The sequence below is a fragment of the Anser anser genome, assembly GCF_964211835.1.
Source record: "Anser anser genome assembly, chromosome: 1".
Taxonomy (NCBI): domain Eukaryota; kingdom Metazoa; phylum Chordata; class Aves; order Anseriformes; family Anatidae; genus Anser; species Anser anser.
Window position 1 is genome coordinate 67,097,318 of NC_139720.1, and position 16,153 is coordinate 67,113,470.

A 16,153-nucleotide genomic window follows, 5' to 3' on the forward strand; every position below is an offset into this window, starting at 1 on the left:
ACTGTGAGATCACAAGCCAGCAAGCGCAGGATACGTAACTAGCTAATCATTAGTCACTTTGCCTTAGAACGCAACAGCCATCGTATTTCTTGCTAATATATCCTGAAAGGAGGTTTACTTGTGGAAGGAAGAATCCCTCTGTGTTCTGTACTGTCATTTATTCAACACAAAGATACATTCATGCAGCTGTAGTATTACTTGAGGAATTCTGTTGCTTCAAAACTTCCCACACAATTGCTACATACACTGTGTGAAGAGGAGTTACCTGAACTTCTCAGTCTTTATTTCATGTTAATTCTAAACATATGCTTGTAAAGCTGTCCTACTTTAAGATGCAATGAGAATTCTGTCAGTGCTGAGAACACACACCTACTCCGAGTTCCCTTGCTTCTACGCAATCCACAGTGTGGGGTGGTTAGAAGGTGTGATTTTGCCAGCTGCCAAGAGCAGGGACACAACTTGGACAACTCCTCGCTAGAACAGGGGTTTAGAGCGTTATATGCTTGTGCAGCAGCTGCGTAGCCATCATAACTAGGCTGGTCTGGAGGTGCAAGTATGCTGACAGTTCTGTTGTAATTCCTAAATGAATAGTATCCATGACGCAGTCAAAGGCCTTCAAATGGCCAGCTTGTGGCATGCTGGACAGAAGCATTACCAGTTCCCTCAGACTTAACTGAGATATAACAAAACAGAACCATGACAAAGAATGTGTGTTATAGATACAGGGGGGATGTCTAAGAACAGCTATGGCTTCATGGTTTAGTCTTCATAGGGTATATTTTTGTGTATTCCTATTACTTGAGGATTTTAGAACAGTATGTTGTTCAGGCACACAGGCAGATAGCCAGTTGTGGCCTGAGGTAAAACTGGTAACAAGATGACAAGAGAAACTGTTGGATGTTGCAGACAACGGAAGAAGAAAAGTGGCTGCCTAGCACTAACCTATGTCTAAACTAATGAGGTAATGGCAGGAGAAGCTACTAGACATTACATATAGTGAAAGGGGAGTTCTATGGACTCTGCTCGAATCAACAGAAAGTGAAGGGGCTGTTAGCTTACTGGGGGTACTAACTAAAGCTGAAATTACCAAATAAAGGTGTAAAGTCAGGAGAACAGGGACAGTGGTGAAAATCTAGAGGCTTGTGCAACTGTTTAGGAGGGGAGGAAAAGCATAATAGAAGGTAAAGCAAACCCTGAATGTTTGGGTTGCCTGACAAGCAATGCTGTGCTTGAACAACACCTGAAGCAAGACAATAAGCCTGTTTTGCTGACATTATGTCTGTCTTGCCATGCATGTCTGACTTGCTTCCATGGTTATCTGGAAGGTTTCCCATAATACTGACAAAGAGACACCTGGAGGGGATGGACAGGACTTTAATATATACCACTCTTTAATGCTGGATTTATTACTGATCTTTAATAAATAAATTTATTTTTTAAAAATCAGTATTTTCACTGAAACATATGTTCATTACCTACAATTCCAGCAGGGCTACAGAACTGCATTATGTTTTGCCCAAACTGTTAAGAGGAAATGTTGATTCCTTTCTGGTAGCTCAGTTTGTTAGGTTTGCTAAAAGGTCTTAAAGAAAAGCAGGCATATCCAGAAACATAATTGATGTAATTTGTCTTTTTATCTGCAAAATGAATGGTTGGTCTTTATTTTAAAAACTGTAGTTCTGAAATTCCCAAACCATGGGAGATGATTCTGCAACTTATCAATATAGCTGATTCCTGTTTAGATACTGAAATACTAGACTAGGATTCCAGAAACCCCTGAAACGAGATGCTGTCCATTCTCCCAGTAGGTGGCAACAGAACGACAGGATACAGTTCTAAAAGGGACACAGGGAAGCCTTTGTATGATTCATTCATCTAACTTAGGAAGGTATCACAGTGTGTGGGAAATGCAAAGACTTCCATGCACCGTGTACTGTCTACGCACGCATAAAATTAAAAACAAGAGAGGTTTTTATATAATCACTAAATAACTTCTTAGGAGGGCACTGTTTTGTAAGATGGCACGTTACTGTTCTAAATTGATCTGCAATTCTTCCACTATTGAGCGAGCCACTTAGATAACTGTATCTGCAGGGAGGGCTGCACATCTGGCAGAGGAGGTGGTTTCCATGAGATAATGAAGTTACTATCCTTCATTTGCCTGTTAACTTATTTTGCTCTCTAGTCAGAAGAGAACTGATCGATCACAGGACTTAGTGGTTCTCAGCTCAGGATCTGCTGTACAGTACTTCTAAGCTCTAGATTATTAAAAAATATTTTCAGAAAGGTAGCTATTTTTAAATAGAGAAAAAGGTGTAGGGTTTTGTATGAGAGTGTTATTTTATTTTTTAAAATCTCTCTAAGAGGTGGATTTTGCTAATATCATAAATGATTGGAGATGATAACTCCCAAGTGCACTGCTCTGTTGTGTGGCTCTGGAGGGCACCTATGGCACAGCACAAGAAGCCCTTCAGGCACGTCCAAACATTCCAGCTGAGACCAGTCTGTGACCAGGCCTGTATGGGACGTGCCCCGTGTGAGGAAGGCTAAGCCCAGAGGCCAGGTTACCGTCTGCCCACACAGGCTGAATGACAGCAGTGAGCAAGATAACTTTTTTCCAAGAATCCAGGCCCAGGACATCTGCCTGGTCTTTCTCTGGAGAAAGTCTAGAGGCTCACTCTGGAGTCAAAGAAACTCACTGCTACCTGGGAGCACAGTCCCACACTGTGCTTTCAGGTTACCCTCTAATTCAAGACCGAGGACTTTCTGCCTAAGCACTCAGAAACACAGGTGAACAGCACAACGTAAGGAAATCCACACTTCATGAAAAATTATACGCCCAAATCTGTTGGGCAACACAAGATTGGCGAGTCTGTGGTCTTGGGACAGTTGAGTTTGAGTGGTATGGGCAGAGGAGTGATTAACACTGACTCAAAGAGGTGCTCTCACTGCCTCCTTCAGAAGAGGGGAGAAGGGTAATGGAGGAGCGGAGAAAGTGCAGACGTGGACTAAGTTGTGAATGGTTTAGTAATTCAGAGTGCTTTTGTGGCTGTGAGATCTGACACGTTGACTCAAAGAATGCCTAAGAGGTTCTGGGTAGTGGGTTGTCTAAAGTATTTGCTGTGAGACTTTTTCCTGAGATGATTCTCTGAACAGAGCTCTACATCTGGTGGCGCTGTGAGCATTGACGTTTCAGATTGCCTAGCACACTGGAGCTGGACTGGAATGTTACAAGTTCCACTGGGAGAACACTAGAGCAATCTATTCCTCAGCCTTAAAGCTATGACGATCTGATGGCTTTCTGGAGAAGAAGCAGACAGAAATTATCGTGAGAATTCTTCCTCTGTAAAAAACATCTATGGCTCCAGAAAGCTCTGTAGCTTTTCCTAGCCAAAATCAGAGGAGGGATTTGCAGGTTTTTGTAAAGAACACACACACACAAAGAATATACCAAAGTAAATGTGAGCGTGTAAAAAACAGCACGAACTACTTCATGTTGTTAAAATGTAGGAGTTAAAGCAGAATATACTTAGATGCTGGTTGTCAACAGCGGCAGAACAATCTATTAATATCATAACAAAGCAGATTAACCTAAAATTTAGCAATTGGAAATTTAAATTTGTGCTGATCAAACATCATACTAAATAGCATATTTCTAAAGAAGGGATACATAATACTCAGATTCATTTTAATACTCAGATTCATTCAGATTTCATTTTAATTAAGAGTGCCTCTCTCTTTGTAACCAAAGAGTTGATTGAAATCATGAGGATTTCTCCACTGAGAGAAGCTTCTTCTTTCCAGTGCTGAGCTAATGCAGGACGAAATAAAAAGGTGGAGGCAACTGCCCTAACTTGGTGTCTGAACATTTGTGTGATGCCTCCAGCTATTTCTTGCAATAAGCACTGCAATGGGAATCAAATTTCTTTCTGTGTTTCAACAGACAAGTTAGACTTTACACTGAAAGCTGTCCCATACTGCTGAGAGCCCAGATGGCTGTACATAGAAAGAGAAGAAATAGAAGGATTGAAACGTTAACAGGGAGGCAGCTGGAGTATGGGCAGAAATAAGTCAGGCCGGCATTTAAGAGCACTGGTAGAGCACACTTCAAAATGGTAACCATATTTATTTTCCAGTTCTCAATTTTTGCTTTTTCTTCTGTCCTTCTCTTTTCCATTCATTTGTTTCCTTATGCCCTCTTGATCTTCTGTATTGGAATTTAGGAATGATTCTTGGCATGCTGTCAGACAATGAATGGAAAATTTAGGAATGATTCTTGGTGTGCTGTCAGAACAGGGAATTGGGATGGCATATCTTTTGTATGTGACGTGTGTATAGTACTCAGGTGTTATAAAGCGTAGTGTGAGGCGTGTTACATGGCTGCACTCAAATTTAAAAATCATGCAGAACCAGATGGGACTAAATCTGAAATCTGGGGTAGATCTGAGCCCTGCCTATCTGGGTGAATTTGCATACGTGGGGTGGCTGGGAGGGCAGGAGGCAGGGATGCAGGAGGCAGAACTGAGGAGTCTCTGACCTATTCCCCACAGCACTGTGACACTGAAGTGCAGCAGCAGGTGCCCGGTACTGGCCCAGGCTGCTTCCTGCCCTGCAGCTCAAAGCTGAGCTCCTGCAAAGAACTGCCATCACTGACCCGAGAGGGAAGGAAACACCACTGGAGACACCATGGTAAGGGGGGATGTGTGGGATCACCCACATCCTCATACAGGGACCGGGAGGATTATGGGCGAGGGCAATCAGGGGGATCTGCCATTATCAGCGGTTTGTGCCACAAAGTCTGATCTCCCTCACTACTCACAACATAAAGGACAGGAAAGGAGTGTCAGAATACCTCACTGGGGCAGTAAGGCATGCCGATCCACCGTATTCTTCAGAGAGTTTCTAATTAGTAGAATTATAAGATAAATTAGATCTGGAGTCTTTGCTTTCTAGTATTCTCTGTTGTGACTACATTTTCTCAAGACAAGTTAATTTTTGTATGAAATAATCCTTTAGAAATAAAACAGAAAGGTTACTTACCTTTGTGCCTGTTTTATATTAATTCACCCCCAATGGCCGTAGTGTTCATAGCTATACTATATATACGTGTGTTTCTGGAGTGCATGAAGGTTTTTATATGTGTATGTGCTGAAGTAAATAAAAAATGTTTTTAATAGATTTTTAATAAATCCATAGAAATATCTCAAAACCTCTTATAAAGGGGAAAAAAAATCACCTTGTACAGATTTATGTCTAGCACTGAGTCTTATTCTGGTGTGGAGAATTATGTTATTTCCTGCCAGTACAGCTTTAGATCCAAAATGAGAGCGCTCATTTCACAGGCAAGATACGCACTTCTGTATGTTTGTCATGCCTTAAGACAGACCAAGCCATCTAGAGTTAGGGTAGTGAGTACGGTTCAGGAATAGCAGTGAACATCTGCAAGACTAAAGCCTGTCTTTTTACAGTAAATACTTAGGCCAGGTAGTAATCTGTTTTTTTTAACAATCAAAGCAGTCACAGGTTTAGTTTCACAAAAGACCTGGCCCTTTCTACTGTCTCTTGGTGGATAAAAGGTCAGGTCCACAATTTGTAAAATAGGTCCCAGCACATTAGTGATGCAATGCGAAATACGAGTTTGGAGTCTGCTCAAAATTTAAATATCACGTAGAGATCAGTTTACTTTGCCTGTGACTCTGAAGAAGGCCCACTCTTTTTCCTGCTAGAAGTCTGACATCTATTTTAAAGCCATTTACTAAGGAAAATTAAATCTCTTTGTTACTGTCTTCTCTACTTGTCTGAATATTTCCAAATGACAGCTGGGATAGGACAAGATGGGAGTTGAAACCAGGAGTCACAGCAGGAATCCTGGCTCAAAAGGCAGAGTTGAGGTACTGCTTCAAACCAGTGCCACTGGAAGCTCAGTCTAAAAGGAAAGGAACTCGTTCTGCAGTTTTCGACTCTAGTCCTATACTAGGATCTACAATATTAACTTTCTAAGGCAACATTCACTTGTTCCATCTGTGAAAAAAAAAAAAAAGATTACAAGATTACAAAAAAAAAAAAAGATTACAAGATTACTGATTTTAAAAAATGGTTCCAAGTATTGCTTGACTTTTAATCGTAGCTTTACTCTAAAAAGATATTCTGTTAAAAAGTCAACTTGCCTCATGTCTGTTTAAAAGGAAAGATTTTTTTTTCTTGCTGTCAGCCTTGTAGATTCACATTAGGATCTAAACAAAGAGCAGGAGCTTGTACTGTGCAAAATCAGCATTAATTGAACTCGCTAAGCACAAATTTGCCTTCAGTTTCTCCTGAGAAATCCTCCAGATTGTGACTCTACTGCAACATACCAGTTGATGAATACTCATCAGCACTCAAATAACTCGGATACTTTTGCACAACTGAATTGAAAAAAACAAGGTTGCACAAGTACACTTCAGAGCATGTTGCATATGCTGCTGCAAATGAATTCTCAGAGTCAGCAACTTAAAAATGAGCGGTGAATAGAAATAATATATTTCCTTGAATGAAATATTTAGATTGATTTTCCACATTCACGTGAGTTTCTGAGGATGACTACCTGTGGCAGTGGTGACTTCTAAAACTCCACTTGCTTCTGAAAAAAAATATGCTTAGTTATTGCTAATTTGTGAAGAAAACTGCTGCAGAGACGTTGCTGGTCATACATTCTGCCTGAGGATTTAGTGTTTGGGGAAGATATATTTGACTGTCAGGTCACAGGATGAGTTTGCAGGATAAGTAGTTACATAATAATAATAATAATAAAAAAGTTAACTGGCTACATCTGCTCTTACGTCATTGGGTATAACTACATTACAAACTAAAAACAAGTGGGGACCATTCTCTGGCCTTGAGACGAGGTAGCATATCCCACTTCATACTTAGGCATCTCTTTACCCCTCCAAAGTCAGGCAGTGGTGAATGATCTGCTCTCTGGAAACCATTCTTGACAATAAATTGTCCTCTGAATGGTGCTTAAGCATTGTCTGGTTAAGTATGAACTGGCACAAGCCAAAACTGTGCCAGAGTGTGTGCTAATTATCAATCAGTACAGGCTACCCAGACTTTTCCACTCACTAGTATAGACAAGGCTATTGAGATCACAAAGGTGGAGTTCAGAAGCCTATAATTACAATTGCTCCAAAGCAGAAACTGAGGCTGAAAAACTCCATGCGGTCTGAAACTGCCTTACTTACAAAACTTCCTTTCCCTTCACTCAATGTCATAAAAGTCTGGACCAACTCAGAAGTATCTGCTCTATGATTCTTTTTCCAAACTTATGAAATCCAGCACCAGGTTCTTCATTGACTTGTACTCTAAGTGCAAAGGCTTTTCAGCAGTTGGCATCTGCCTAGTTTAGCCTGGTATTACATACGTTGTTTCCCTTTCATTAACGTTACAAGCTACCACAAGAACTATGTTCAAAGTTATGTAAATGAGCACATTACGTGCAGTGACACTGCCTCAATAAACAGTGCACCCGCAGTGTAAAATTCACAGCTGGTTCAGGAGCTTGAAAGAACATTTTTTTCAACTGAGAGAATCTGAAATCATTTCCTGAGGTGAATACTTCTGAAAGGAGTTCTTCCAAGTTTCCACTCTGGTGTGCTATCAGAGCGTAAAAGGATCCAAAGACATCACCTGTCTTGGGTTACATACGGTTGAAAAATACCATATGGCTGTGTCAGGTTCCAGCCTGAAGTAAAAATAAACTCAACTGGGATGTGTTCCTCAGCATAGCCAATCCGTAGGAGGAAAGGTGGGTTTTGTGTATCTGAAATTATATTTTTTTTTCAGCTTGCTTTCATGTACTTATGTATTACTACTGCACACAGAGCTCCATTTTTAAAGAACTGTCCCAACCTTCCGTCTGTACGCGTACAGTCTCACTGTAGTCATGAGGTCGAACAAACAAATGAAATGCTGCCAGTGACAAACATTTTTTTTGAAAAGCTGGGAAAAAGTAACTGTTAGGAATAATGAATATTAATGCACATTAGTTTTCCTGACCCTCTCTCTGCTCTCTCTCCCTAGCGTGAGTGCATCTCTATTCATGTCGGCCAGGCTGGAGTTCAGATAGGAAATGCGTGCTGGGAACTCTTCTGCCTGGAGCATGGCATTCAGCCGGATGGCACCTTCAGGGACCAGAACAGTCAACTCAACTACGATGACTCTTTTACCACGTTTTTCAATGAAACAGTCACTGGGAAGCACGTGCCACGGGCTGTAATGGTGGATTTGGAACCAACTGTAGTAGGTCAGTATAAAAATAAAAATTTCTTTACATTCCTGGAAAATGGAAAAGAGCTTACTCTTCCTAATATCACCATGGCGTGTCACCAGTCTCCACCAGAAGAAAGAAGCACACCTTTTGTATCTTGTTCTACCATCAGACAGAATAAAATTATTTTTCTTGTGACAATGAATGACAGATTCTGTCATGACTCTGTTATCTTTATAGGTGTTACAAACCTAGAAAGGGTCACCAGCAGTTCAATAGCTAGTATTCATGGTTTTTATGACTTTTCTTTGCAAAAACCTTTAACTCTTGGTTTTGTTTATCATGATATTTTTGCCGTCTGAGTTCTGCTTTTTTCCCCACTTTGGATTCAAAGCGTGAGGCTGACAGTTTCTTTCCAGGAAAACTGAGATTTCTAAAAATTGGGGCACCTGGGAAGAACCTGAATTTCTTCTTGCAAGTCACACTGTTTTTCTTGTGATTTGTCCTCGTCAAAAGTTCTTGAGAAAAGAACAGCTTTTGCAGATGGATACAGGTCCTACAACAACCCAACAGAATGCAACAATGAAAACATTCTTAGGAAACAGTTTTCCCTTCTCCAGCACCTGCTTTTTTTGGTCATTTTTGGGTCATGACCTCCCATGACTGAAAGCTTGCCAACTTGCTGGCAGGGGAGCACAGCCACGCAGTTTCTTACAATTTTTCTTTCTTGGTCAGATGAAGTGCGGGCTGGCACCTTCCGGCAGCTTTTTCATCCAGAACAACTGATCACTGGAAAGGAAGATGCAGCTAATAACTATGCTCGTGGCCACTACACCATTGGCAAGGAAAGCATTGATGTGGTACTTGATCGTGTTCGTAAGCTGGTAAGTCCCAGTAGTTTTGTAGTAGCAGTTTGGTTCTGCTGAAGGAAGAAGTGCAGAACAGGAAGCTTGCTAGCTACAAATCAAACTAACAGTTTAGAAAAGTAATTGCAAGACATACAGAGGCATCCTTACTAATCCAAGAGAAGGAAGTCCAGCAGTTCACTTCCCGGCTGTATGGCTCCAGCTATTCTTAAAAGATGGTTCTGAATACGTAATTCTTCATCATTAGAACAGCACTCGAGCACCAAGACTGATATAGAAGGTTGGATTAGGTACATTGCTGGTTTCGGTTAGAATAACTAAAAGAAATGTGAAGTTCAGAGAAAGCAGCTCTATAGGTAAGAGGCTAATTTGTACATCAAAAATTGAACCAGTGAAGGAAGCAAAGAACAGGATTATCACCAACTCTTTCTCAAGAAGGACCTGAAACATGTCCTGTATACTGCTGATGACTGCTCTCTCCTTCACCACAGAATAAGTAAACGTAATCTTTCATTATTTTACAGCCCCTATTCCTACACATTTCTCTTTTGGTTTCTAGACAGATGCCTGTTCTGGACTGCAGGGATTCTTGATCTTCCACAGCTTTGGTGGAGGCACTGGCTCTGGCTTTACCTCCTTGCTGATGGAGCGACTCTCTGTGGATTACGGAAAGAAGTCCAAACTAGAGTTTGCCATCTACCCAGCCCCTCAGGTCTCCACCGCTGTGGTGGAACCATACAATTCTATCCTCACCACACACACCACCCTGGAACACTCAGACTGTGCCTTCATGGTGGACAATGAGGCTATCTATGACATCTGTCGCAGAAACCTGGACATTGAGCGCCCAACTTACACTAACCTCAACCGCCTCATCAGCCAGATTGTCTCCTCCATTACTGCGTCACTGCGCTTTGATGGTGCCCTCAACGTGGATCTGACAGAATTCCAGACAAACCTGGTTCCCTACCCACGCATCCACTTCCCCTTAGTGACCTACGCCCCCATCATCTCTTCTGACAGAGCATATCACGAGCAGCTCTCGGTGGCTGAAATCACCAGCTCCTGCTTTGAGCCCAACAACCAAATGGTGAAGTGTGACCCACGACACGGGAAGTACATGGCTTGCTGCATGCTCTATCGAGGTGATGTAGTTCCCAAAGATGTCAATGTAGCAATTGCTGCCATCAAGACCAAGAGAAATATCCAGTTTGTTGACTGGTGTCCTACAGGCTTCAAGGTGAGAATGCCATGAGTTTCTCTTTAACGTTTAAAGTCTAGCTGAAAACTTGCATTTAAAGTTTTAGATCTTGCATGCTTTTCACTAGTGAGAAGAATGAACCTAAGAAAGGTGTGTGTGTATAAAATGCGTCCTTTCTCCTAATGACATCCCATTGACACAGAATTGTAAATATTTAAGTAAGTGGATATTTGAAATGTATGAGTTAAAATCTAAAGAAGTATTGCTTTCAGACCTGAATGTGAAAAAGACAGTGAGTGTCCCCTCTGAAGCAGCAACTAAAACTAAGGAAATACCAAAACTAATACATTCAATAAAGGTAATACTGATATTATGGAAGCTGTCAGTTAACCCTCCCACACAGAAATCTTATACAGCGTGTCTCCTTTGGGTATATAGTAGTGCCGAGAACCATAATTTCTACAACAATACAGACATTAACATTGGAAAACATTTGTCATTCAAATAGCTGGTTTAAGAAACTGAACACTTTTAACCAGGTACCAACTTTCTGCATTAGTTTGTACAGAGTATCTTGGTAAAACTGTATGTTCAGTGTTGTGTAGGTGTTAAGAAAGCTAGGAAGTTGCCAGTGTGCATTAAACAGCTATTAAAATGATCACGTATCAAACTATGTATAACCTTTTTTTTTTTTTTTGGCAGGTGCCATTCACTAGTTTTGATAGTGGCACCCCTCTACTGCAGCATCCGTAATTTTACTCACACTTTCTTCTACTCTGTGACTGCTTCCTGCACTTTTTCTTACTTTTCTTATATTCCTAATTCCAGGTTGGGATCAACTATCAGCCTCCCACAGTAGTTCCTGGCGGAGACCTTGCCCAGGTTCAGCGAGCAGTCTGTATGCTGAGCAACACCACAGCCATTGCAGAGGCCTGGGCAAGGCTCGACCACAAGTTTGATCTGATGTACGCCAAGAGAGCGTTTGTGCATTGGTATGTGGGTGAAGGTATGGAGGAAGGAGAATTTGCAGAGGCTCGTGAGGACCTAGCTGCCCTGGAGAAGGACTATGAAGAAGTGGGAACTGACTCATTTGAAGAAGAAAATGATGGGGAGTAATTTTAAAATATACTTTGCTCCTATTGAGCACAGAATTTTCTCTGTATCACTGTACTGCACGTTTACCATTACGTCACCCCTTTGTGTGCAATATACAGAAATATAGAAGGGGTCATGTAAGGACATTTTTTATTCCATAAACCACAAGTAAATTGCACTGTAAGATATGATTGGTTGTAGTAATGTCCCACCACTCCCAGCAATGCACAAAGTGTTGCTCTCATTCCTTGCACATTTAATGTAAGCCTCTTCAAGCTCTAATACACAGTAAAAACACTACAATCCAATATATACCAGCTTATAATGGAGCACAGTGAAACAGTATAGTTTACAAATCTCAAATTTGACATACTTTTGCCTTCTGTTTGTTGGCATTGCAAAAAATAATGACAATGGAGAAATGGATCCTCTGCTCTGTGGTTTACTATCCTCTGTTTCTTTGAAACACCATTTCTGATAAAACAAACATTTTAATCAGAAATGTCAAAGCAGTGTGTTTTTTTCCAGATTTGGAGGATAAATACCTATGTTTTGAAACAAATATCCCTTTCGGTTGGGTCCAAGGCTTTATGGCTGCAGCAGGTGAAATATTTTTTTCTGTCTCTGAAATTCTGTAAATGAGAAAATTGCCTCTTTAAAACAAACAAAAAAACACTACTTTTTTTTTTTTTTTTTTTACATTATCCCTATTGAGTCATAACACATTTAAGTATTTACCTTAATGGTTCTTCCTCTGCAAGTGGCATTCTCTACTTTACCCGGCAGACCATGTTGCCATCTGTGGCAATGTTCACTTAGCAGACCACCTGCGAGTATGCAATACAGACATTTGAATGTTCACTCAAAGTAGTGATCAAAGATTTTGTATTGATAGGATTCACATCCTAGGCAATGACAATCTTTCTTGACTAGGAGAACCCTCAGCAACTTTTTATCTAGATATAGCGTCCTGATGGAATGCACCCACAAGCGAGGGAGCAGGCAGAGGTTATTGCAAGGCCACTCTGGATAATCTTTGATCGATCATGGCAAGCGCCCAAAGACTGGAAGAAAGCAAATGTCACTCCTATCTTCAAAAAAGGCAAGGAGGAGGATCCAGGGAACTACATGCTGGTCAGTGGCACCTTGATCCTTGAGCAGCTAATCCTGGACACCATTTACAGGCACATAAACAGCAAGACAACCAACAGAAGTAGTCAGCATGGATTCACCAAGTCGTGCCTGGCTAACTTGATAAACTATGATGAAATGACTAGCCTGGTAGACTAGGGGACAGCAGTGAGTATAGCCCACTTAGTCTTCAGTAAGGCTTTTGACAGTCTCTTGTCAGATCCTCATAGAGAAGCTGTTGAAGTACAGGCTGGATGAGCAGTGAAGCGGGTTGTAAGTTGTTTGAACAGCCAAGCCTAAAGGGTGGGGATCAGAGACGCAAAGTTGCAGGCCAGTAACTAGTGGTGTACCTTAGGCAATCAATACTGGGTCCAGCTGTGTTTAACATCTTCATTAATGATCCAGACAATCACACAATGGTTGAGGTTGGAAGGGACCTCTGGAGGCCATCTGGTCCAAATCCCCTGCTTAAGCAGGGACACCTAGAGCACAGTCACCAGGACCATGTCCAGGTGGCTTTTGAATATCTCCAAAGAGGGAGACTCCACAACCTCTCTGGGCAACCTGTGCCAGTGCTCTGTCACCAGCACAATAAAAAAGTTTCCTAACATTCAGATGGAACCTTCTGTTTCAGTGTGTATCTATTGCCTCTTGACCTGTCACTGGAAACCACTGAAAAGAGCCTGGCTCCATCTTCTTTGCACCCTCCCTTCAGGTATTTATGTACATTGATAAGATCCTCCCTGAGCCTTTTGTTCTCCAGGTTAAATAGTTCCAGTTGTCACAGCCTTTCATTAGTCCCTAACTATCCTTTCACGGGACTCTCTCCAGTATCTCCATGTGTCTCATGCTGGGTAGCCCAGCAGCAGACACAGGACTCCCTGTGTGGCCTCACCAATACCGAGTAGAGAAGGATCACCTCCCTGACCTCCCGGCAATGCTCTGCCCTAATGCAGCCCAGCTTAGTGTTACCCAAGGGCACGTTGCTGGCTCACGTCCAAGTGGTGCCCACCAGGACCCCCAGGCCCTTTTCTGCCAAGCTGCTTTCCAGCTGGGCGGCCCCCAGCACGTCCTGGTGCCTGGGGCTGTTCCTGCCCAGGGGCAGGGCTCTGCACTTCTCCCTGTGGGACTCGATGAACTTCTGTCAGCCCATTTCTCCTGCCTGCCAAGGGAGGTCTCTCTGGATGGCAGCATCATCCAAATCATTAATGAAAATGTTGAACAGAACTGTACACAAAGTGTACCCTTAGCAAATTTGCAGATGACACAAGACTGGGAGGAATGGTCAATGTGCCAGCGGGTTGTGCAGCCATCCAGAGTGATCTCTGATCTGGGTGGCATTGTTTGAGCTGGAGGTTTGGACCAGATGACCTCCAGAGGTCCCTCCCAACCTTAACTATTCTGTGATTCTGTGATCTTCCTCATGTAGAGATTGATCCCTTCCAGCTCAGGATATTCTGTGATTTCTATTTCTGTTGGCAGTTACAGTTTGCAGTATGTCACATAAAACTTGTACATGCTATATGCATTGCATGCATTTAATTATCTAAATCATTAAAATAAACTAGGTACTTACGGAGTACCAGAAATGCCTCTCTTTAGAAGAATATCCCTATTCATGATATACTTGCTTATGTACTTAAATTGAAACAATATGATTAAGTATAACCCAAACTGATGGTATTTAGATTCTTAAATGGCTTTCCTCAAAGTTCTTTCCTGAATTGGGACCAAAACCAGAAACAGGAAATTTTGCACATGAAACACAGTTAAAGACAAAAAAAAAAGTGACAAAAAAAAATGGCAGAGGAAGTGCTTGCCCTCTTCCTTGAAAAACTACTGAAATTGATGCAATGAAGAACTTGAAGTTACTGATCCAGTGCAGAGTACTTCATGTGTTCTGAAACAATGGGGGTGGAGTTCCTAACTCCCTGAGTGCTTTTTAAATCACATCCTGATTATCTATTTTATGGATTATTTTATCTACTGTAGAAGTTCTGTGGCAGTTATCAGAAGCAAGCAGCTTTTTTCAAAGTATCTTCCAGGCTCAGATTTCTGCCCAATACCCATTTTGGAAGTGGAGTGTCACAACCAGATTCCACAGGCAAACCTTAAAATATTCTTAAACAAGACATATGCCCTCTTAATCTAGTACCCAGGATCCCACAGGAATCATTACCAAAAGCCATGTCACCTGCACACTTCCTCACTGGTTTATGCAGATCTGTCAGACCTAGCTCCTATTGAACCTCTGGCGTCAATCTGCAATCTGCTTAGGTGGTTTACCTGTCTCTAGGCAATTTATAGCTTCACAGTTCTTTCTCTCTTCCTCCTTACTATCAGGCAGACTCCACGCAAGCTAGGAATAGAAAGTGAACACCACTAAATCATTCCCAACAGGCTCCACCTGGGCCACAAGAAAGATGCTGAGTCATTTGTAATCTTCTGCCTGCAGCCTCTACAGCTACCCATATATGTCTGTGTGGCGGGTCAGGAAGCTTTTTACTGCCAGTGCTGCCATAGCTGAGGAGCTCTGACTCCTCAGCAGCTGTGCTGGCTCTAACTGTGAAATATTTTTATTACACAGGAAGAAGCCTGCAAGGCAGGGCTACATTAAGCCATGGTTTTCCTCACCATTTCTTTCTTTCCTTCCTTTCTCTCTTTTCTTCCTTCCTTCCCTTCTTTGTCTCTCTCTTCTTCTGTAACATCCACTGAATTTAGTAAATTAGTAAAACAACAGCTGAAGGCTTTTGCACAGCACATGCAAATTCAGTTTGTTAGTAGCTCAAAGAAGGGGCTTTCCTGAGGGGTAAAGGGGCATACCAAAGACACCAGTGAGGTTCTAGGAAGCAAAGAAAGGGAGACAGAGACCTTCAGGAGCTCCCTGTAGCCTGTGGAAGGTAGCAACACCTTTTCCCTCATTGGAATGGGGATTGCCAACCCAATCTTACAGGCGGAGATAGAGGCACGGTTGAGGGTTTGGCCCTCTCTGAAGACTGTCCAGCTGTCTCAGCCTGCTGGAGCTCCTGGATAAAGGGTAGGCAGGTATGCCCTGCCAAATCGCAAGGGGACTCTCACTTCTGGGGTCCCAGAGACTCCATCTATTTCACATGCATAGCAGTATCCCCTGTTTCACCTGTACCATTTCTCCAGTCAGCAGAGCTCTGCAGGGCAGCATCACTCAGCTCTAAACTCTCCTGCATCCTCATGTGGAGCAAAGCTGGGCTGATGGCCATCCTCCAACAAGCAAAGCCCCCTTCCAGGGCACGCTGTGCCCCTCCGTTTGTCCTGCTGACAGCCAGAAAGAGGAAGGCCAGGAATCCCGACACACACCAGAGGAGCAGCCACCCAAGCACTTCTGCTGGTTCGGACATCCTTGGCCTTGTTGAAACCAGACATCGCGTGGCACAGGGGTTTGCTGGGGTATTTTTGTTTACCACAGTGCTGCCATTCAGCTATCCTACTGTGGACCATAGCCCACATAAGCAGTAAATTCCTGAAGCTTTTAGGTTGGAGGGTGGGTTAAGTTTCTAAGACAGTTACTTACTTGGGGTTATTTTAAACAAGCTATTTCTTGCTTCTGTGCCTTGACAAGAGTTTGGCTTTCCTGTTGCT

At 42.3% G+C, this 16,153-nt stretch overlaps 1 protein-coding gene and 1 long non-coding RNA gene across 2 annotated transcripts; one reads left to right on the forward strand and one right to left on the reverse strand.

Annotated features, from left to right (window-relative positions):
* Positions 1-32: 32 nt before the first annotated feature.
* LOC310892505 (tubulin alpha-8 chain) lies at positions 33-11,942 on the forward strand. Its single transcript, XM_083820326.1, has 5 exons — positions 33-4,689; positions 8,059-8,281; positions 8,981-9,129; positions 9,671-10,351; positions 11,141-11,942. Exons 1-5 carry the CDS (start codon positions 4,687-4,689, stop codon positions 11,426-11,428), a joined length of 1,344 nt encoding a protein of 447 aa, XP_083676452.1. The 5' UTR covers positions 33-4,686; the 3' UTR covers positions 11,429-11,942.
* Positions 11,943-11,952: 10 nt separating this feature from the next.
* Positions 11,953-15,201, reverse strand: LOC310892507. The gene is made up of 3 exons (XR_014578185.1): positions 14,825-15,201; positions 12,146-12,234; positions 11,953-12,039 (listed from the first exon to the last, which is right to left on the reverse strand). It is a non-coding gene; the product is annotated as an uncharacterized lncRNA (long non-coding RNA).
* Positions 15,202-16,153: the final 952 nt, after the last annotated feature.

Excerpts from the sequence above, each read along its gene's own strand:
- LOC310892505 (XM_083820326.1), top strand. Across the intron at positions 8,282-8,980 it reads TTTGGAACCAACTGTAGTAG|ATGAAGTGCGGGCTGGCACC; the intron begins GTCAGTATAAAA and ends TTTCTTGGTCAG. Across the intron at positions 10,352-11,140 it reads GGTGTCCTACAGGCTTCAAG|GTTGGGATCAACTATCAGCC; the intron begins GTGAGAATGCCA and ends TCCTAATTCCAG.